Raw genomic sequence first — 22,873 nt, forward strand, 5'->3', positions numbered from 1 at the left:
TTAATATTTTTATCAGTAAAATCAAAATACCACTCCTGAGATGTCACATACAGTGTTTCTAGACATGAAAGCCAGGGCTTTATCTAGCTCTAAGCAGAACAAGAGTGGGGACACATAATCTTGCCAGCATTTCATCTTGAACTTTAAGGGGCAAAAAGCACCTGAAAAAATTTTCAGCCACCGGCCATTTCACATGTTTCATTCCTGGTCAGTAAAAGCTAAGGACCCACACATGCATCCTGGGAGGGAAGTGGCAGACTCCAAAAATCAGCGATGATCAGTGTAACTGCAGAGATTTTAACCCAAGCTAAATTATACCTTTTCAGTACTAAAAGAATTTCACAGAAAGTCCCATTGTTCAAGATGAATTTCTACATTTTAAAGTCATGTACAATTTCAGTAACAACCATCTCTCAACAACTTCAACTCCAACATTTTTAAAATATGTGTCAAAGCTACTTTTTTCCTCCTTCACAACCTTCTCTTCATGTGAAACTGAAAATTTTAGAATTCCTTTCAAGTACTGCCTCAGCCTAGTGACTCTCATGGGAACAGACTGCTTCACTATTACTCAGAAAAAGGAATGACGCCTAAACTCTGACACTGGAAGAGCAACAGAAAGCTACAAACTTTGCTTACAAGAACAGCCTGCTCCCCCCATCCACTCTGCTGTGTGACACTGTTTAAAAACTGTTAAAAAAAAAAAAAAAGAAAGATTTTTCAAGCAAAGGATTTCATGGACAGGATCCTGGTTACACTTTCATACAGTTCTGCAAAAACCACAGAACTTACATGAACATTTGGACATCCCATTTCATTCTCCCTGGGATTCTCTTCCCAAGTGTGATTCAACAAATTTCTGCTGACCAGTTTCAAGCTGACAGTCCCAAGCTGCACCCAAGAGAGGCTTAACTAATGACTGCAGGTTTGAATGCATAGTCTCACTTTTAGAACATGCTAGTGCTTTATTCTTCATTAATTTATTACTGCTGTCTGCACATGTAAGACTTAGAAATGCAGGAGCCAGGAACTGTGACACATCAATTTCAACTCTTATGTTGTTCCACGGCAGCTTGTGGGGAAAGTAATTTCCCAGTTTGTGAGTTTTTCATCTTCTTACAAATTCTGTACCTGAACATTTCATAAAAGATACTTTGAGCCTGCAGTAGCCAAAGAGAATCCACCGGAGATCAAACCTGTGTTGTCAGATGTAAACACTTCTGTGCTCAGCTTCTTGACTTTGAGTGACCCACACCATGCTCCAAGTGTTTCAGGAGCTAAGCTGGAAAGGTAACAAGCACCACTGTTAGCAGCACTGATGGTGATTTCCCTAGGTGTGAAAAGAATGCCAACAGCCTTGGGACTTGGGCATCCAAGTGCCTCCCACCTCAGGCAGAGCGTGCAAGAAACAGCCCCTCCAAACAATACCACTGCAGGGTAGAGTTAAGGTATTTCCTTTGCTATCTCACAAGTCACAGCTTTAACCTCAGCAGAGATCTTCCTACTGATAAGGGAGATATCTAAAGAGACAGATTTGGGATGGCCTACCCCAAAATGCAACGTCCTAGTATAACTTTCCACCTCCTGCCCAGCCACTGTCACAGATAAACCATGTGTCCAACCCTGAGTCCTTATCCTGGGGCATGGGTGGGGAGCAGACACAAGCACTCAGATGAAGTCCCCATAGCTCTCAGTACACATCACCCCAGTGCTCACCTGGGCATTCAGCTCCACACTGCAAAGACTCACAACTGCTGTCAGCTGTAAAGATAAGACAGCACATACACTCTGCTTGGTTCCCTTAAAGCAAAGTGATTGATTTGGGCCTATTTGCAAATGTTTTCATTAAATAAAAGATTACCCTTGCAACAGATGAGATTTCTTGCTTATGAGACATACTGCTCACACCCATCATGAATTTTTTTTTGCACAGCAATACACGTTTGGAGATGTCATGACATGCTAACATTTAAATACCTTTATTCAAACACCAACAGCCAAAATGCTGCCTCAAGTTCTGTTAGACTAAGTAGTCTCACTAGGTATGAGACAAAACCCCAGCTCACAGTGAGCAGACAGAGCAACCACAACAGGATCTGCAGTGCACAGACAATTGCTTTATTTCAAATTTGCTATAACCAAGTTTTCCATATTAAAGAAATTGGACTGAAGTTTCTGCTGCAACTGGCCTTGGCTGAATTACATTTTTGTGTTGTTCCAGTCACACTTCATATATTTTCAGTGAAGTAATATGGAATTCACGCCATGATCTTTTTTTATACATTTGACAGCATATCTTCAGTAATTTATAATTTTCTGCACACCTTGGTATTTCATTACCTGTAAAGACTGGCAAGTAAGTACAAAAAAAAGACTTTCTAATTCCTAGGTTAAAAAAAAAAAGATAAGAAACATTGTGTGGTTTTACTTACACAGATTAGTAGTATTTTTATACTACTTAACTTTTTGCAATCGTCCAAAATGAGCCACCACTCCAGCTTTCAGCTGTACTGACTTTCTGCAAAAGTTCAACTACAATATTTTGCTGGTTTGAAACAGTTAAGCACCAAGCTTAGGCTGTAACACTTCTCCACCATCACAGCTTAAGCCTACATTAAAACTCACATCTGACCAGCTTCTCAAACAAACAAGAACAGATGAAGGCAAGACTACATCACCAATTTTCAAGCAGGGAACTAAGGGTTTGTCTAAATAAAGCACTCCACACACAGTGATCAAGGGCACAAACTCACGGATTGGCACAGGTTTGTCAGCCTGCAGGGATGGTGGCTCACTCTCCTTTCAGAGGAGTGTGAAGTTACAGGGGACAGCCTGAGCTGGCCGCGCTGGGCGTGGCACTGAAAGGCGGAGACCCTGTTCCCCTTCTCTGGTCCCCACCACATCCTCTGCACTTCCACCCATATGCTCTCCCCTATTTATTTTGTGAGGGCTCTGGATGCCTGACAAGTCTCTCAGTGAGCCAGTTCAGTTCACTATCTTGGCAAAAAAATAATCCAGCAAAACCCAAAACATAAAATAACCCCAACACAGCTTTCTACTGGGTTAGCAAGCTGGAGGAGTTCAGAAAAGGAATCCAGCAGGAACCAGAGCTGGCAAACAAAAAAGGCAGAACTCCCCGTTGGGTGAGAGAGCAAGGGGGAACAAAACTTCCCCCATTCAGCAGCAGAGCAGTTGGATATGCTCAGCTGTCTCATGTAACTTCACCCGGAGTAACCTCGCTCGCAGGGTGCAGTTCTGCAATAGTTTCAAGCTGACTTCAGCTGGCACGGCTTCAGTGCAGCCTCCCCGTCCCTCCCTGCACTGGTGCTAACCTGACCCCACAGTCAAGCAGTTCAGGCAGAAGCCAGCAGAAAACTCTTCCTTTCAAAAATGAAATGCACTTGTTTTCTGAATGGTAATCTTCCTGAACAGTTCACTACTGGGGCAGGCATGGGCCAGAAGAGAGGTAAAAGTGATACTGGGAAGAAGAGGGCTGTCAGCCTGATCTGCTATGGAACACTTGTGCACCAAAAACCTGCACAAAGCTGTACAATGAATATACTGTGTGTCATGAACACCCATTCCAGTTTAACACACAAATTTCCATATATAAGCAAAGCCCGAGGTGGAAATTAGAAGAACTGCACAACAAAGCGAGTTTGTGACAAGCTCAGAACCTGACTTTCACCCTCCAAGTATCTTTGTTCCCTCTTAACTTCCAGGCCATCTTGAACCCCAACATCCTTAAGTTCATAGAACTGCAAGAGAACTTTGAACCAGCAAGCCAGTCTCCTCTACAGTCAAACAGAGCCTACTTAACTCAACCAAGCAGTCATCTTTTCTTCAAAGGTTCACTTTAGATGTATTTATACAGGAAGCTTCCAGATCTTAGCTGTATCAAAAGTTAATCTACAGCCACATTACTGAAAGCACTCTTGTAACATTATAAGCTATTCCAATTCAATGCCACTGAAACACAGCAAATAATGTTTTAGTGTCTTTAGTTAAAGGCCACACAAATGCAAAAGGCTTGTGTACTCTTCCAAGTATCTATAAATTGATAGTGCAGCTCAGGTTGAGGCATGCTATTTTAAGGGCTCCATGTTGAACCCCCAGGGCACTTCAGTTTCCCAAATCATTGGTTCTCAAACTTTCCCCAGTGTACTCCTTCCTGCCTACAAGCAAGGATACGTTCTCACCTCCTCACTCTCTCCCATAAAAACAGTTAAGAACTGTTAAAAAAAAAGACAAAACAGTTAAGAACTTCTGCTCCTTGGCAGAAGTTTCCACACCAGCATCCTGCAGGGGTTCCAGTCCTAAAACCTGACTTAAAGCATTCCCAGAAAGATGTAATTTGGGCAGAGGCAGCACTGGGAAACATGACCACACTGAAAAATATGCCTCTGTTCCCATTCTCTGCACTACCTGCAGCTGTAATGAAAAGTTTCAGTCTTCCTGGTCTCATCCTTCCATCAGCTATAACCTCTGCGCCTCCCGTATTCTGCTCCCAGAAGCAAGCAGCAACTTTCTGTCCTGCAGTGTGAGCAATACTGTCTTATGTGGGCTTCCTTAGCCAAATATGACCATCAACATAATCCTCAAAAATTCTCTGCCACTTATTTTCATGATTCAAAGTCATGCAAAACCAAGAGGCCACATAATCTGATGCCAATTAACTAAAACTCCAAGCTGCATCCTCTTTTTTTCTTTTTTTTTTTTTTTCCTTTACTGAATCAGTAGCAGCAGGCATGTTCTGTTAAAAAGTTCCGTGGCAGGGTCTCACACGCCTTCCCTATCAACAAGTTGCATTTCAAACTGCTTGCTTTAAAGTCAAGAAAGAAAGAAAGTATCAGAAAGAACTTCAAACTGTTTTCCAGGTTGCTGGCACGGTCACTGAAAACTTTTTGTCCTGTAAATCAGCAAGGCTGCAGAAGAAAACCCTGGTATGAGTTCTGTGAGGACAACAGGAATAGGCCTGAGTCACTAAATGAGCAGCTACCAAATCCAGACAATATCTTCTTGTCAATGTGTATGATTGCAATTGTAATCATGTTCTAAATATGAACACATCAAAAGCACTGTGACCTTTCTACTGTGAAATTACTTTGAAATATTTTAGGGCATTTTGGTTTTAAAGCTAACTCACATTCTGCCTCAAAAGGCTGCTTTAAGTGAAAACAAAAACAAAAAAACCCCAAACCTTAGGCTTGTTTAGAACAGGATGAAAACAGAAAAGTTTGCTGCCTTGAAAACTAGATAGATCTGAGTGTTTGGGATACCTCCCCTTTGCTAAACTTAGCCCTTCTGTGACCCTCAGGGAGGAATGCAAGACCTGTCTACGTTATCAAGTTTATAAGGATTACACTTTAGCATAAACAGATCATTTCTGAACTTCACTCTAAAAGTCAAATTCCTGACCATTTCTCAATGCCACTCTTCTACGTTCCTCTCTCTTAGTCCCCTCTTTTTTCTTCATGTTTGGTGAATGTGAGACTATTAGATTCCTGACCACAAAAGAAATTACTTCTCCCGCTCACTAAAAGCTTGCCACTCAAACCGCTGACAAATCCTCCCACATTCTTCCACCTTAAAGTCTGAGTACATCAGTACACTTTGCTGAATATTTCCCATATTGCTCATTAAAATAATTGGGGTTTGTGCATGTCTGGCAGGAGGAAAATAAAACTCACCAAGAAATAGTTTATTTCTCAAATATATTATTTAAAATATAGTTTGTTTGTTCTCCTTGTTTCAGCATTTAAATTAGATTCAAGGATCAGAATTATGCAGATTTACAATTTAAACAACTATATTGATGCTCCTATAGGACTTGTGGCAACAGAAACTAGCATTAAGACTATTATTTGCTGAAGGTTTCTTTTTTTGGGCTACAGCTTTTCAAGTTCAGACTCATCGGTTGAAGTGAGGGAAAAATCTCTTCAGCTATTTTTGTTACAGGAAAATACTACTTCACCATTGGCTTGGGAGGGGGGAAGGGGGATGATGAACCAGAACCTCCTGATTTGTCCCATAGATCATCCTTCAAGACAAAGAGCATCTTCGCTAATTATAGAAAAAAAATTTAAACTAGGAGCAGTTGAAAAACTGTTTCTCAGCATGCTCAGTGGGCATTAGCTGCGATTTCAGCAGCTTAGCAAGTCCCACCCCTGTGTGAGCTCAGCGGGGAGGCCTGGAGCACTGCACATTCTCCCTGCTCAGCAGGGACAGGGGCTGCAGCTCGGCTGATTTGCTACAGGAATACTGGAAAATTGCCACCAAAATAGCAAATCCTGTGGAAAAAAAACACCAACCCTAATCAAGATCCCCCAAGCAATTTCAATAAGGAATTAAAAGGAAAAAGTGGGAAAAAAAAAATCTCAGTTTGCACAGTTTCAAAATGCTGAACTCTTTCTGCATTATGGTCTGGGACTTTTTCCATTATCAAAATAAGCAAAAGGTTTAGGTTAAGCCAGATTTATACAAACCCGTCCCTAACAATGCAAGTGCAAACTTACTGTGCACTAACTCTTGCCACAAGTTGGTCATGGGAGCCAAAGACTGGCTGTAGAATCTGTAAGAGCTGTAATACCCATAGCTATTTTTCTTTTAATTTGGAAGAGGGGAAAAAAAACCTAAATAGACAAGTAAAACACAACATAATTTTTATTTTAAAATCAAATAGCAGCCAAAGTTTCATAGGGGAAACTGAGACTTACCAGCTCACACGCTATACACTTAAGCATGTTTAACATTTCAACTCAAGCACTGCTACTACATCTTGTACACATAAAGAACAGTTTGCCTATTGCATTCTTTCTCATACACTGCACACAACACAGCATTTCATTGGCAAAATTTCAGAGTTACACACACAAGCAGCACCAGAGTAAAAACACAAATGTGTTTTTGTAATACAGTAATAATGTCATGAGAACAATGATTTTTGAATTTTCAAACCTCTGAACAGTCATTATGCTTGTTTTAATATTGCCAGAATAGATAAAAACATTTTTATCTCATCACATCATTCAACACAAGTTTGTAAAACCCTGATCATCCAAAATGGGAGAAAGCATAGACTGGACAGATTAATAAAATACATGTCTGGGACATCACACATTTAGTTCTCCCTTGCACACTTTGCACCTGGAGCTTTGAATTAAAAACGGCTTTTTTACTTCAAGGAACATTTGGAAAATTTAAATCCATGATTGCTGGTTGGGTTTTCTCCCTTCGGAAAAAAGAGCATACCTTTTGCATGTTCTGAGATTCCAGTTCAATGCCATCCCTTTCCTGTGTTTTTTCAACTTTGACCTGTTAGTTTTAAAATAAAATCTTGTGGTAACTGAGGCTCTTTTTAAAAAGTGATTCCAATGTACATGGGATTTCATCACACCACCTTGCAGTAGGGAAATATCAGACAACATTAGCTAAGGAATATTACTTTCAGGTCACTTGGGATTTGACAGTAAAATGAAGAGCCAGGGCCTTGTCAAAGCAGTGCCAGTTATCCAAAAGAATGTGAGGCAATGGACCAATTCCCCATTATAACCTACAGAGAGACTGTAAACAACCTACAGAGAGACTGTAAACAAAGTCTAAAGGGCCATGAAGATCACTTTCTGTATTTCATTAAAACAAGGAGCAGATTTCATACTCACAAAATTCAGAGTACAGTACTGGCGTCATGTCACTCCATGTTAGGCAGCAGACTACACCTCTAGCCCCAGAGAGTGATGTGTTTTAGGGGGGTTGAAAGTTGCTCACCCCACCTTGTGAGGCAATTTGTGTGCTACAGATCCTCAAATATAAAAGCTACTCAGAGTTTGGCACCTACCACATGACTGGTGCCAGTCAAGCGGATTTAAGGGCATATTTTAATCTCTCTCACATTATTCTGGTCCTGGAATTTTTTTGCTTCAAGCTCATAGTAATTCTGAGTTGGGTAACTCAGGCCAGGGCAAGGGGCTCCCCATGATAGGTGTTAGTTTACAAAGATGGCAGTGTTTTCTAATGCTAATGTATTCCCATGCTGCATACCTCAACTAACAGTTTCATCTCTAACAAACGCACTGGAATATGCTGATAGCTCTAACTCGACAGCACAGTATCATACAGACAGGGGCCAGTGCCAAATGGTTAGTTAAGCAGATAAGAAAGGCACTCATTCTTCCTTTAAAAAAAAAAAAAAAGGAAGCTATTGCAGTCAGGCAGACAGAGTGTGGATGGGAGCTGGCAGATTCCACAATACAGAGTCACGTCAAAAATGGCCTCCTGCAAACTGTTCCTTCAAGCATTTGAGTCAGCCGAAAGGGAGGAATCTTTCCCATTATCCACAGGAGTTTTACCTCCTTATTCCACAGCAGGGCAACATTTCCTACACATTTTGACATACAAGCATGCAAGAAGCTCAGAGAATAAAATGTACTCTGCATCAGAGGAAAGCTCCTCTCCCCACTCTCTGATTCCAGTCCTAAACTTGAGTCGGGACTTTATTTTGACAGTTCCCTGGTCTGTGAATGGAAAATCCCTCCTCAGCACTAGCAGGCTGGTGTCTGCTGCACACACCCACTGCACACAGCAGAAATTCCAGTCAATAAGGCAAGTGGGGCCCAGGCGCTGGGAGGGGAGGAAGGAGACATACAAACAATAAGAAAAGCATCTGGCTCTGTTACTGGCTGGGAAGGAGACTGGAGTTCAAAAAAGACACAACTGCAGCCTTCACTTCACAGGAAGATCATATCAATTCTTGCTGTCCTACTTTTCACACAGACCAAAATATGTGGAAAGGGTAATTTGGGGCTTCCAACACACACTTTAATGCAATTCCATCAACTCAAGAATGGTGATGAAACCCACCTTGGACAATTTTGTCCCACAGGACCAAAACATACCCCTGCTTCTGCCTTAAGCCTGTGGAAACAGCCCAAAAAGTAAAGTCCTTTACTGAACATGAGCAAGCCATCCCTGTACCACCACACTAATGGAGGCTGCTCTGCTGTCCTTCCCTGGAGATAGCAGCCAAGTCTAGTGAAGCTTTTCTCATAGCAACCAGAGCTCCAGAGCCAACAGCAGCTGCTGTCACTGCCTTCAACGCTTACCCACAGGATCCAGAGCACAGCAACACCCTCCTCCCTGCACCTCGACGGCAAAAAAAAAAAAACCCTAAATGCTGGCAACAAGATGACTTCCTGGGTCAACCACAAGAAGCAGAAAAAAAGAAATCCTAGTATTTCCTATACAAGTGAAAAGAGGAATCTCTGATTATTGAAAGAAAATAAGAAATTCCTTTTTTGGATTTAGATTCCAGCAGCAACACCCAGTCAGGGTGGGGGCAACTGCCTGAAACCCATAATGTACCAGCACACCATCAGACACCAACATCAAGTTCTTCCCTCACCTAAGGAGAGAGATTCACCCCCGCCGTACCCCCAGTGCTCTCATTACATCATGGCCTGAGCCCGCAGCAGCCACAGGAGCCCTGCAGCACCCCGTGACCTCTCCAGCCCCGCAGAACACGCTCTTCCCCCCGCAACAGCGCACCCAGGATCTCAGCTGGTGCCAGAGGAACACGAGGACACGGCCGGGAAAGGGCTGCGAACCCCCCCTCGCTGCAACACCCATTTCCCCCGCTTCCACAGGGCCACACGCGGCCTCGCCTCTCTCCCTCCCCCGGGACGGCGAGACACTGCCCGGCGCCGCTTCCCCACCCGGCCCGGCGGTGAACTCCGGTCACCGGCACCCAAGGACGAGCCGCCGGCCGACAGTGACCTTGCCGGTGCCGTCGGGGGTCGGAGCGGGGTCGGGGCGCGGGCAGCGCGGCGGGGAACCCCCCCCTGCGCCGGCGGTGGCCGCGGTGACGGGCGAGGAAATGCGGGAGGATCCGCGCTGCAGCCGCCGGCGCCGGGAGCGGGGGTTACGGAGGAAGGCGCCGCGCGGGCACCATGAGAAAGCAGAAAATGCAGGTCAAACACCGCCTCCACCGAGGCCTGGAGGGGCCGGCGGTTCGGGGCGGGCAGCCACAGCCCAGAGGCTGCCCCGAGCCGGACAACGATCCCCGCGGCCCCTCGGGACAATGCGAGGACACGGGGGCGCGGAGAAGGCCGGGCTGCAGCGGGGCTTCCCCGGCGCTCGCCTTCAACGACAAAGCCCCGCGGCCGCTCCAGCCCCAACTCCGGCCCTGGCACTGCACCGGCCAGCAGCGTCCCGAGCCCGCGCACCGCCGGGCCCGCCATGATGCCCGCACACCGCGCCGGACCGGGTCAGCTCGGGCCGGGCCTCCGGGGGCACGGCGGGGCGCTGCCGACCGGGCTGCCAAGGAAGCGCAGGCCAGAGTGTCAGACCGCGGGCCGCGCAGGAGCCCCCGCGGCCGTCCGCCCAGCCGCCCGCCCCAGCGTTCCCTCCCGCCGCCGGGTACGGCCGGTTCCCGCCTACCTGGCCGGCCCGTTCCCCGGGCCCCTGCGCGGCACCAGGCCCGGCTCGGCGCCACGGCGTGTCCCGGGCAGCCGGCGAGAGCGAGCGCTCAGCCGCGGCAGCGGCGGCCCCTCCCCCGGCGGCAGCGGCGGCTTCTCCCCGGGCCGGGCGGAAACGGCACTGGGTACACGGGGATCCCCGGCGCCGGCGCCAGGGGCGCCCCGGGCACGCCCACCCCACTCCCTGTTGGCTGTCACGCCGCCGCGTCCCGCCCCGCCGGGGCGCCCGCGGCCGCCACAGCCCCGCCCTCCCTCCTTCGCCATTGGCGACCTCGCCCGGCGGCCCCGCCCCTGCCGCCGCTTCATTGGGCTCCACGCGCCCGCCCCGCCGCGCGCCCCACGGTCCCGGCGCCCCATTGGCGCGCGGCGCTGCCACTCGGCGCGGAGAGGAGGGGGCGGCCGCCGGCAGCGTCGACGCGATGCGGGGCGGGCGGGCTGCGGCAGCGCCCGCCGGGCGAGCCGCGCTACGTGCCGAGGGGCGGGGCCGGCGGGGCGCGATCGCTCGGCGCGGGGCGACTCCCGCGTCGGGACACGTGGCAGAACGAAGGGGCGGTGCGGGGGGCGGCCGGGAGGTCTGGGCGGAGGGAGGCGCAGGGCGCCTGCGCGGCGGCGCGCGCGCGGGGCCTGCCGCGCGGCACGTCCGCGCGCGCGGGATTGAGTGGGAGGGGGGCCGGGCCGGGGGTCCCGTCACGGGGTCTCGGCGGGGCCGCCCGGGGCTGAGACCGCCCCTCCTCGGGCCGGGCCGGCGGGGCCAGCGCTTCCACAGCTGGCCGGCCGCCGTCCCTGAGCCCCGAACAAAGGCCTCGGGGCAGCGAGGCGGAGGGACAGCCCCTCTGCGGTAGGAGGGGCCCCGCGGCGTTCGGTGTCCGCGCTCGGCCGAGGGGCTCCGCCCGGTTCCGGTGCCGTGTACCGCGTCTGCGGCTGCTCGCAGTGAGCGATGCGTGCGGTCCGCAGCGCTGCAGGGAGGAAGGGAGTGGAGCCCGGGCGCGGAGGGAGCCGCGGGATCCCACCGGAGGCTGCGCAGCCGCCGCCCCGCTCCGGAGTCGCTCGGCAGAGGCGGCGCGCGGGCGGCCGCCCCCGCCGTGAGAGCCGGCCCGGCCCCGCCGCCCCCGCGGGAGGGCGGTGCGGTGGCTGCGGCGGGTCCCGCGGAGCCGCCAGGCGGGGACAGCCGGGTCGGGTCACGGCGCGGCGATCCAGGCGTGCCGCAGGCTCTGCGCGGCGCTGGCGCGGCGCTCGGGCGCGTAGTGCAGCGCGGGCAGCAGGAAGGCGGCGAAGGCGGCCGCCTCCTGCGGTGTCCAGCCGTGCCGGTCCGCCAGGATGCCGGGGAGGCTACGGGGAAAGAGCCGGGAGAGCCGCAGGAGCGCGCCTGGCAGAAACAGCGTGGGCACAGCGCCTCAGTCACACCTGCGCGGCTGTGGCTGCCGCGCCTCGCCTCAGAATTAACCCAAAGCATCCCGAAAGATCTTTGCCGCCTTCTTGGAATTATCTCTGTAAGCTCCACCTGCGCTGCCCCTTGCAGGTTTGGCTCTCGGGTGCTTCTCAGGAACCACCTTTTCAAGCTAGTGTTTGGAGTCTCCCTGTTCCTGAGTACTTTTCTTAGGTGAGAATGTGCCAAGAGTGCACGAAGTCTTCCCAGAATAACCATGCCAGAGCCACTGCTGCTTGTACCCTGTGCCTGCCCACAGGCACCCAGATGCATCGTGCTATTTCAGTGTCAGAGCTCGTAAGATTCTTGTTGAATTTGTTATGTGCTAGCCAGCTCTGTGGGGCCCAGCAGAGTGTCTGACTGAGCGAGAAGCAACCCTTGTCCTGGGGAGTGCACGGTGTAAATACAGTGATTCAAGTTAGGCATGTGTGGTCAGGCCGGGTTGGCTCACAGGGAGAGTGAATGTAGAGCTAGTTTTGACTCATTTCTTTCAAGCACCAGAGAATACATAAATGTGAGCAAAGGATGTGGATGTGCAGGGAGGTGCTTGTTAAATTCCAGCATGGGACCAGTACTAAGCACTGAATGAACTGTGGGTAGGCTGGTAAGCATGAAAGCGGAGAAGGATGATAGGCCAAATTGCAGAAGGGTGGAGTCATGTGATGCCTTGTGGTCAAGGGTTTCAAGACTCATGAGTCAAAGGGAAAGGAACTGGGGAGAATCAAACAGAAGAGATGTTGCAGTTGGGTCAGAAGACTAAATATAGCAGCCACATTGGAAGGATATGAGTGCCCTGTTCCTGATCATCATTGTTCTCTGTCAGTGAACGGGTGAAATGCAGCCTGTTAGACACTCTTCAGCCTTCATGGCATGGAGCTGTTTCCTGTCTGCATTTCCATTTTCTCCAAATCTAAAGGAGAAAGAATGGAAATGCTTTCCCTGTTCAGTGTTTTTGCTATGACCATTTTTCAGGATTTTGCATTCATCCTTGGAATGCTCATGGATTGCAAAGATAGGCAGGGCAGGGAGTGTTACTGCTCTTTATGAAATTTTCATTTGTGTTCCATTCCTGCTTGTAGCCTGCATTGTGTGAGTAACTTTTGGGGGAGTTCAGCATGAGCTGAGTAGGAGTGTGTCAGAGATCTGCAGTGGTTTTTAAAATAAACTTCCTTATGCTAGTTCTTACCTGGCCTGCTGAAAAATTTTGTTGACTTGTTCCATGAGAAAACAATTTGAGGAGGAATTCTTCCCAAGAGTTCAATAATACGAGCAACATGATCTAGATGGAGGGAAGGAAGACAAATTTAGATACAGACATTGACACTTCTGTCAGTGAAATGAATAAAAAAACTCATGGAGTCCTACCATCATTTCTGGAGAAGTATTTCCCAGGTTGAGGATCAAATAGACACTCTCCAGTTGCCATTTCAAATGCCTAGAAATGGACTAACAATGTTAATTCACTAATTGTCTTGGAGTTTTCCTTGCCCACTAACTCATATTGCCCTCTTTATCACACAAAACGGATCCTCAAATGTGGAAATACTCACACTGGTGTGATCTGTACCACAGTGAAACAACACCTTTATCTCCATCAGGATGAAAAGCAGCCTGTGCTTGATGCAGGCAAGCCTCTGAGCTAATCTACATGGAGTGTGAATTGCCTTAGAGCTTAAACTAAATTAGGAGTGGGTCGTACCAGCAGCAGACTTTTGCCCTAGAGTGAACGAGTGCCCCTTTTGCCTTCTCAGAAAGGAAGCTTTCTTTACATGGGTAGGTGGATGCTAAGGACATGCTGCCCTGGCCAGGTAATCTCTGTCACCTCCCCTACACACACAGTGCTGTCCTCAGTCCTACCAGGCATGCTGTACTCCAGATATCTGCAGGAGTGCCGTAGTCTAATCCAAGAAGCACTTCCAGGGCACGGTATGGCTGGGTCTGTATCTCCTTGGAAAAAGGCTTGTACTAAAACAGAAACAAACTCCTTAAACCAGTCACAGCAGCACTGGTGGTCACAAGCTTCTTGTGCAGCAACAGGACACTGGGGACACAAATTAATGTGTGTTCTCAGCTTTGTGTAGGGCACAGCCAGCACGTTCCTGGCCCCACTGACACCGGTGGGAATCTACCTCCACCATTTCACACTGAACATAGTTAAATTTCTAATTGTAGGGACTAACTGCAAGCTGGAGAAAAGTCCAAAACTGACTGTCTCAGGAAGACCATGCACAGCTTGGAGCTGAGAGTGGCAAACATAACACCCCCCAATATCGGCATCTCTGAAATAGCTGTTCAGCTGTAAAGGGGCACACGGTGTGGCACAGAAAGAAGCACATAGCATCCCACATTGTCACGGGATTGAGACTTGGAGCAGACTCACTGTCCAGCATGCGCTTCCTAGATCTGCAATTTTCACCTCTATGCTCATTAAGTCAGATTCTTCCAACTGATTGCCAAGATCACCTCCTAGATGGAAAGGACAAAGAGAAATCAGGCCTTTCTGAACCAGCAGGTACACACCACTTACCACAGGAGAGGTATGTTTCTTGGCCTAAAAGCTCCTAAATACTTTTTATCATAAATCAAATGCCACCCCTCTTTTTTGAAGGAACACAAAAAAAGACCTGGTATTCAGTAAAAACATAAGAGAATGTTTGGGAGAACAGTAGCTTGGAGTGGAACAGTGGAACAGACTACATGCGCCTGTCCTGCTGCAAGGTTCCTCTAGCACCAAGGTTAAATTACTGTGGGCCCAGAGGAGAGCACCAGTCAGAACCAAAACATTTGTAATTTCTTCTGAGCCTTCAGCAACCCTGGCAGTCACAGACCTTGGATACAGCCTGCTTGGCAAGCAATGTGGAGGTTACGCTTCATATGATCCCAGAAAAAGGTAATTCCTGGTTTAGTGCCTTACAGTGAGCTGTCAGCCAATGCTTAATATTGTGCTTTTCTGCTCTGAGCAAAAGACTCGGTCACTAATTTAGCATTCCCTGATTGCCCCAGAGTTTGAGAGACAAAACAACACTGTCATGGGAGAAATGCTCACAGGAGAACACAGTGCAAGGATAATATGAAAGGTCTCAGTGCTGGGAGACGAGATAATCTCTCGAGAAACTCTCCAGCCCTACATCTTATTCAATATTCACACCATTCTATGCACATAAATTATGTCTCAGAAGACCTTGAAGATTAGCAGCACATACAAGTCTCCCACAAACCTCAGAAATGAGGGAAATAAAGAGCAGGAGTGTCATACAGCTTTCTGATCAAGCCCTTTTGTATGTAAAGCTTTCAGCAGCTGAAAATATCAGGCACGTGGAACTGTCCTGCACCTAAAGCCTTGAGAAGGAGCTCCGAGGTTGTGGTGGGGCTCTTAACAGATATCTGTGACCTGTAGTTGTCCTTTACACAAACCCACCTGCAGGACCACATTTCTGTAGGTGCCTTGAGCCCAGCCTGGTGTTTGTGTTAAGCAGAGAAAGGAGAGGCCTTTCAGCAGCATAAGCTGGCTATAATGTTTTGTACTGGCTGTTGTAGGAGATGTGAACTTTCCTAAGGTATCTGTACCTGCTGCCTCTCATTTCTCTCCTGCCAATAAACACCTAAGTCCATTTTTTTTGTTAAAAAAGCCCTGGAGTGCTCACCTGCTCCCTTCAGCCTCCCTTCTGTTCCCTGGTCGCAGTCGAGTGTAGCCATGAGAAGCCTTTGGAGCCTTTTGCTGCGCCCATAGAGCAGGATGTTCTCTGGTTTGATGTCTGCGTGGATGATGCGGCAGCACTTGTGCAGGAAGTGCAGCCCTGCCAGCACCTGGCCAATGAGGCAGCACTGTCACACCAGCCCTGAGAGGGTCCCCACCGCCTCTCCTGCCCCAGCAGCTGCCAGAGCGGGCACAGTGGGAGTGCAAGCCAGGGACAGTCTGGGCACTGATGGTACCTACTGGCAATAAATGGTTTCCTGTTGGGGTGGCCTTGTGCAGCAGGCACAAGGGTTTCATCACCCCACACGGCAGCAGAGCCCCAGAAGCAAGTGGAGGCCTGGACAGCCCAGTGAGGAAAGGGCTGTTTGGGGTGACACACAGCAAAAGGCAGCGTGACAGTCCACAGATATCAGCACAGATGGGCAAGCCCAGGGAAGTGGGAGAAGGATGGGGCTATGAGGAGGCTATTATGATTACAAAGCTGAACTTTCTCCTGAAAAAACATTATTGTTTGTATGGCTGTTGTGTCCTGGGACCTCTGTGCCTTGCCACTGTTTATAACCAGCCCCCAACTTCCATTTGAATGACAGTGACATGTAAAGGGACTGGTGTCAATGACAGGCATGGGAGGGTGTCCCATCATACAAGGAAAGAAGACACAGGATAACACAGACAGGAGGGGGAGAGACCATGAGTGAGTGCAGAGAGAGGATTTCAGGGCCCTGCAGGAGAGCCATGTAGGGAAACAACAGCTTGTGATGCAGCAGGGAGAGCCTGGCCTGTCACAGGGGAGAGATAAACAACACCTACCAGAGATGAACACTCACTATCAGAAATCAATAACAGAGGAAAGGCTATGGGGAGATTTAGGTTTGTTTTTTTACACTCTGGTCAGTCATAAAGGACTGGTAAATATTCTCTGTATTATCAAATTCTATTCTGGGATGAACACCAGCCCCAGGGAAATATCAGCCTTAAATGGTAACTGTGAAATGTGGGGAAAGATTTAAATAACTAAACTGGAATGAATCAGAAGTAAATACTGCCCTGCTGCTGATCTGAAGGGGGAAAACAGAACTGAGATTTTACAATTAAAACAGATAATGTATATGCAAAAGCCTGAGTGTGAAATGGAACACAGAGGTAATGGCACTACATTTTTGTGTAACTTACTCAGGTGTTAGTGGAGCTTCTTTAGAGAAAGGAGAGGCTACTACAGAAAACAGGATGAAAGAGGAAGCAATTTTCTTTCTTAGTATCCCTAGAAGGGCACAGGAATCAGGGTAGCAAGTCTTCATCTTGGCAAGAGTGCAGACTTCTGATGAATCTCAGCACGAGAGGCAAGAAGTAATTTTAACTATTCTGAGGCCTCACTCAGGTTTCCCATTCCTTAAGCAGAGCCAGCCCTGAGGAAACTAACTTTTCACCATCTTTTAAATAGGCACAACACATCCTTACAGGGGATGAAGGAAAAGTTGGCTCTGCACAGGGAAACCTCAAGATGGAAAGAACCTGCTGACCAAATCAGCAATTTAGAAATTCCTGTAAAGATGGGAGGGAGACCTTCAACAGCCTTCAGTGGTACCATGCAGAAAGCTGCTGGAGCTGACAGCGCTACCCACAGCTGGATGCCAAGGCAAATGCCAGCAGTCTGGCATTACTGCCAGAGGGGACTTCTCTGGGCAGCAGGAGGGCAGAGATGGTTTGCCCACAAGAAGTAGAACTACAGCAGGCTGTTTGTCCCCCGCTACTTCTACAAGCAGCAGAGAACCCAATGATTACTGAGCTGGTGGGAACAGAAGCCCTGACTCCCTGGTGTACATCTGCTGGCTTTTGGCACTTTGTGGCCCTGACTCCTTCCCAAACCTGAGGAGGCTGCAGGCGTAGGCAGTAACACCCAAGTCCTTCCCCTTGGGAGGAAGATTGTGGCATGTCCCGCAGCCAACAGCCCCTTGGCACCTTTGCCTGATTGCAGCTAAGTTCTCACCTGCTGTAAAGACTTTTTCACAAAAGGCAAGGGCAGTCCCTGGGCTGTGTAGTTTCCCATCAGACATCGAATGGAAGGACCCAGCACCTCAAATACCAGGCACGCATGTGGGAAAGAGTTAGGGATTCACTAACAGAGAAAGGTGTAACCACCAAAACTTTGCCTTTCACCAAAGCAACCAAATACCTCCTAATTCAGCCTTTCCCCTCCAGCCACGCTCCTGTGCCCTGTTCCAGCTGCAGCCCTTTCATCCTCCTTATGGCAGCACAGCACTCAGGTTTACACCATTCTGTGGCTCCCCAAGGCAAGCCCAGGCTTTGCTGGCCCAGAAAAGCACTCTCCACAGAAGGATATGGAAACCATTCTCTCCAATCATTCTGAAGTCATCTAACAAACAGACGATGTTTTCTCCTGCCAGGTCCTTCTTCTTCATGCAGTTTACCTGAGGGGGAGGAGTCCAAGAAAGCTGCAATCAGAGACATATATGTGCACAAGGACACTTTGCACCTGTTTTATCCTATCTGACAGACTTTCTCTTCTGGCACTTCATGACAAATCCCACGAAAACAACATCAGGAAAACCAGGAATGAGTTTTTGTATGTTTTGTCTTGCTCTTGACCAGGTGGGACCATTACACTCACAGTGTCAAAACAACCCACACCAGTCCTGCTAATCGTATCTAGCACATTTCCTGCTGCTTATTCTCTCCAGGCAGACCCAGAAAGTGCTCCTGCTTGTGCTGGAAGGGGATTCCCCCAAGAAGACAGCTCTCTGCTCCCAGCATCAGTGGCTGTCCATTTCCTTTCCCTCACACCAGCCCTTCGGCAATTTCCCTCAAGGGGTTGCAGAGAGGCAGAGACATTGTGTCTGTCTTTGGCCACTCGAATGCTACTTGTCTTATCAGGGTAGAGAGAGCTTGCACAGCTGGAAGAACACAGTGAAGGGGGCTTCTTTGTGCTGGAAAAAGGTTGGCTATGGGCAAGTCATCTATAGGATATGGAGGGCTAGTGGAGAGGGTGAACACATCTTTTCTACCAGAGCCAGGGGTCTTCAAACCCAGCATGTAGTAGCTCCAAAAACAAAGCAGACATGGTTCTTCACACAGCACATGGGTGACTGGAGACAGTTCTTGTTACAGGGGGCTGCGGTTACTGAATCTCACAGGGACTTGCAAGGGTTCAAGATAAATCCACTGAGAATTCCTGCCCACACAAGCATCATCCTTACCCGAGAAATCTGCAGCTGGAAACTGCAACAGGCCAGGGGAGCATTCAGTGGAAGCAGCATCCTGTGCTCAGCTTGTCCTTATACCCGCCTGGACTTGTGCTGTTGGCCCAGGGTACTGTGCTGAGTGAACCTTCAGGCACAGGTGCTACAGCACCACACACCTGTGTGATAAGGAGCACCAGGGGCTTGCTCTCTCAGAGCACTTATCCTGGTACAGCAATTCATGCTGGTTTTTTCTCTCTTCATGGCCACAACTGCCAGGGTTTTGGTTTGGCTCATTTTGCAGATACCAGATCCACCTGCACCAGTGTTAGAAGATTTGTTCTGGCACAACAGAAGTGAGCAGCCCTGGAAGCAGAGACCAGATCATCTCTTCTGGCAGTTCTGCAGGCACTAACCCCCCAGTGCTGGTGGTAACAAGCCTTGGGAAACAGCTGTGTGCTGCTGAATGGGCAGGCATGTCTCCCAGAATTAATATTAAATCAGGGGTAAGGCTCACTCTCTACACAGGGTTGTGCTGATGTGTAGAAAAGCAGCCCTCTGATTACATTAAATTGGTGCCACTTGGTACTTCCTCTTGCATCACTGCATCTGGCTCATCTCCCTTTAGATAGGGCCTACAGATTTACAGGTTAACTAAACCTTTCTCAAACCTGTTGGAGAAAGGCCACAGAGTAATTTAAAATGCAGAATTTAATAGCTTTACTCATCTGAAGCTGATGTAACTTTGTATTTGAGCAAACTTGAAGAATTGTAACCACAAGTTTTCTAGAACTAGCAGTTCAAGCCAACTTCAAAGGCAACTTTGCTACAACCCAGATACAGACACCTAATTATCACCTCCATTAGCAGAGACCAGAAGAAGTTGTCTGACTTTGGATGTTTATCGTGTTTTGGTACATCGTATATTTTTCTAGTGCAGATATTTCCTTTTACTTCAGTATCAGTGTTGTGGTACAGCAATGTCCTCTGAGTGATATTCCTCTGTGAATGATACAGGTACAGTAGACATGCTCCCATCTCCTGCTTTAAGAACATTACCACCTTCTTCTGTTGATTATCCACCTTATCATTCTCCAGATACCTCCTTTTTGCTGGATTTCAGTCTCACCTAAAAGAAATGGGCTAACAGGGCAAGTGAGACACAGCCAACATGTCCGAGTATGATGCAGGAAGGAGAAAATGCCTGTTTCAGAGGCCAGTGCTGAGCCAGGGTGATTTCTGTGAATCCCCCAGCTTTTGGTTTTTTTTCCTATTCTCCACCTTGTTCCTTGGACTGAGACCTGGAGGCCAGAGGGGATGATGAGGCTGATACTCAAACCTGAACTCAGTGGCCATCCGCTGGAGCAAAGCACAGACCCGTAGAATATACTTACACAGTGGAGGAAAGCAACCTCATCCTGGGCAGCGTCAGCAAAGCCTTCCCTGCTTTTCAGAACCTTCACAGCTACCTGCTTCTTCCTCCTGGGAAATGAATCACAGCTGTCAGCCAAAGCATGTCCGTGGTCCTGACTAGCAGCACTTCCCTTTCTCCCAGTCAGCCAGCCCTGGGCTCCTCAGGGAAGGTGCTGCCCTTCTGCAGGCACCCTTGGCCTCGGTTTGCAGCATGCCAGGCCCATGGGCATCCCTCCTGCTGGCATCTGGCAGCACAACTGCCCCAGGGACCAGCAAGGGACTGGAGAGAAAAAGAACATGGATACTGCAGGATCTAAACAAGAAAAGAAAATGTAGAGCAAGGGCTGATCCCACCTCATTTACATTCTTTGATTTCTGGGGACCAGCTCTGCTTGTTGCACCCCACTGATCTTGCTGTCAGATTTTCCCTGTGCTCAGGGATGCCTGGCATGCTCCCAGACTCTTGCTCTGCTGTTTCTGCAAGAGGGGCCAGCCCCACCCAGGACATCAGCCACCCCTTCCCACCTCCCTGAATGGCACTCAGCCCCTCACCTCATGTCCTGGCACAGCCAGACAGTGGCAAAGGTGCCACATCCCAGCTTGTGCAGCACCTGGTATTGCGTGTTGAACACCTCTCCCTCCTGCATGGGGTGGTGGCCTCCTGTGGAAAACCATCACCAAGAGATATTAATGACATCTCTAAATGCTTTTAGACTGAATGAGCAGCTGAGGACAGCCTGACAGGTCCCAGTGGCCTCCTCTAGCTTGGGAAGAGCCCGGCATGATCTCCTCTCTGGAGCCTTATGGCCAAGGCCTGACCTGTGTGCTGGGCTGATGGCATCTCCTGCTGCACCTGCTCCTCCATGGCCCTGGAGCACGGCAGATCCTGGCACAAGGGGATGGAGGCAGTGGGACACGGGCGCTGTGAACTTCAGCACTTTATTCTTTTCAAGAGAGCTGGAGAGCTGCAGGGTGGCCATATCTCTGCTGTTCCCTCACCCCTTTCCTTCCCATTCCCTTCAGCAGGCTGTTACAAACACTTTTGGTACTTCAGGGAGAGAGGGATTATTTTAAGAGTTCAGAAGAGGAAAGCTGGCAGGCTGGTCCCAGGCCAGAGCCAGGTGGGAGTCTCAGGTTTCCTAGTGTGTATTTTCAGGGGCTTAGCAGGGTCTGGGATCCCCTCCCACAGCCAGGGAAAGCACCCCTCCCTACCCCCATCCTGGCTGAGGAGGGAATTTGGGCTTTGGCTGGCAGGAGAAGGCTCCTGCTCCAGAGGGGTGTGAAACAGAACTTGCATTCTAAACATTACAGTGCTGCTCCTCTGCCCACAGTCCAGCCCTGGGGCTGGAGCATGGGTTTATCACTGACCATCCTGTGACATCCCAGCAAGGCCACAGGACATCCTGGCAAGGGGCTGCTCCTGGGGTTACTACGACAGTCCAAAGCATAAACACCAAGACAGCACAGACAGACTGATCCAACTGCTGTCCCCCAGTGCTGCAGCACTGAGGTAGGACTGGATTCAGTACCGGTCACCTGAAATAGCAGCCCAGAGCCCTTGCTGCTAATGAAATACAGGTTTAAGCCACAGTAGCTGGGGCACTCCCAACCCAGCTTTTCATATTTTGGAAATGTCACTTGCTGTACAGCTGAAGCTTCAGGCTACCACACACTGTCAGAGCTCGAGACAGGTGATAGAAATGCCCATAGAGCATTAGCACAGATAGAAATATTGAACTTTAAATCCTCCAAATCATGTTGCTAAAGCCAAGAACTCATTTGAACCAGAAGATTTTCAGAAATAGTTATAGAGGGCTGGCAGTGCTGGTGGCAGGGAGTTGTTCTGGAACTGTAACATCTTCCAGCTGCTGAGACAGAGCACCTGTTTTGACTCAATGTTTTGCCTTCCTCAAAACATTGAAGTTTCTTTCCATGTGCTGATGTTCCTCTCCCAGCACAGCAGCCAGAGGCACAGCCTGCCTTTGGGCATCCAGTGAGCTCCCAACACAGTTCTAGTTAAGGGTCAGACTGGGCTCAAGACTTTCATCCTGTCAAGGAAAACCTAAAGTGCCAGAGATGATGTTACTCTGTTCACCCATGCTTGTACAGAAGTCCCCCTCCTCACATATCTACACCTCTAACCTTTGCATTGCTGTTCAGAATCAACCTCTTTGGGTATAAACCCCCTGGATGCTGCATGTCTGCATGACCACTCTTTACAGTAAATGCTCCCTGACATCTCACCTATGAAATAGAACTGAAATCAAAATTTTCCTTATTTGTGCACAGACTAAGCTTACCAGTACCCTCACACACTCGTGCACCGCCAGCATCTGCTTGAGCCTTCGTCGCTCACATCATGAGGACAGCAGGGCCCGAGCTGAGAGCAAGCAAGTTTTAATTACATGGCTTACCATTCACCTGCTAAAGGAAAACCCATGAGTGTGTGGAGATGGGAATTCAACAATTTCTTCCCTTAGTGGAGTGTTCTGGTGATAGGAGACTTCAGTGAGAAAATAAGATCCAGAGGCAGACCCAAAGTATAAGACTAAGCCCTAGGGCTGATGGAGCTTTTGGGCAGTTCACTGGGCCCTGGTGGCCTTGTTGCTGCAGAGGCAAGACAAGTCTATCCTCAGGCATGCAAGATTTATCTCCATCCACCCTCTCT

The 22,873-nt window shown here is 48.9% G+C and overlaps 2 protein-coding genes across 2 annotated transcripts in view; both read right to left on the bottom strand.

Annotated features, from left to right (window-relative positions):
* Positions 1–10,558, bottom strand: part of SETD5 (SET domain containing 5) — a 65,192-nt gene extending 54,634 nt beyond the window's left edge. Inside the window, exon 1 of the mRNA XM_053988974.1 lies at positions 10,435–10,558. The gene's annotated coding sequence lies outside the window, so the exon portion shown is untranslated. The remainder of the gene's footprint in view (positions 1–10,434) is intronic.
* A 1,065-nt stretch (positions 10,559–11,623) lies between these two features.
* LOC128813919 (SRSF protein kinase 3-like) lies at positions 11,624–21,070 on the bottom strand. Its single transcript, XM_053989378.1, has 11 exons — positions 21,025–21,070; positions 20,758–20,866; positions 20,187–20,274; positions 17,937–18,024; positions 17,583–17,689; positions 15,543–15,705; positions 14,279–14,364; positions 13,756–13,863; positions 13,264–13,333; positions 13,085–13,177; positions 11,624–11,838 (listed from the first exon to the last, which is right to left on the bottom strand). The coding sequence occupies exons 1-11, from the start codon at positions 21,068–21,070 to the stop codon at positions 11,651–11,653; spliced, it is 1,146 nt and encodes a 381-aa protein (XP_053845353.1). The 3' UTR covers positions 11,624–11,650.
* Between the last annotated feature and the right edge of the window lie 1,803 nt (positions 21,071–22,873).

This window comes from Vidua macroura, chromosome 13, assembly GCF_024509145.1.
Source record: "Vidua macroura isolate BioBank_ID:100142 chromosome 13, ASM2450914v1, whole genome shotgun sequence".
In the NCBI taxonomy this organism is placed as follows: Eukaryota; Metazoa; Chordata; class Aves; order Passeriformes; family Viduidae; genus Vidua; species Vidua macroura.

What these genes read in the sequence shown, in the direction of transcription:
- LOC128813919 (XM_053989378.1), bottom strand. Translation starts at nt 21,070, where the DNA reads ATGGAGGAGCAGGTGCAGCAGGAGATGCCATCAGCCCAGCACACAG. An exon ending in TGGCTGTGCCAGGACATGAG is followed by an intron (nt 20,275 to 20,757) that starts GTGAGGGGCTGA and finishes TTCATTTCCCAG; the next exon opens with GAGGAAGAAGCAGGTAGCTG. An exon ending in TCTGGAGTACAGCATGCCTG is followed by an intron (nt 13,334 to 13,755) that starts GTAGGACTGAGG and finishes GTCCATTTCTAG; the next exon opens with GCATTTGAAATGGCAACTGG.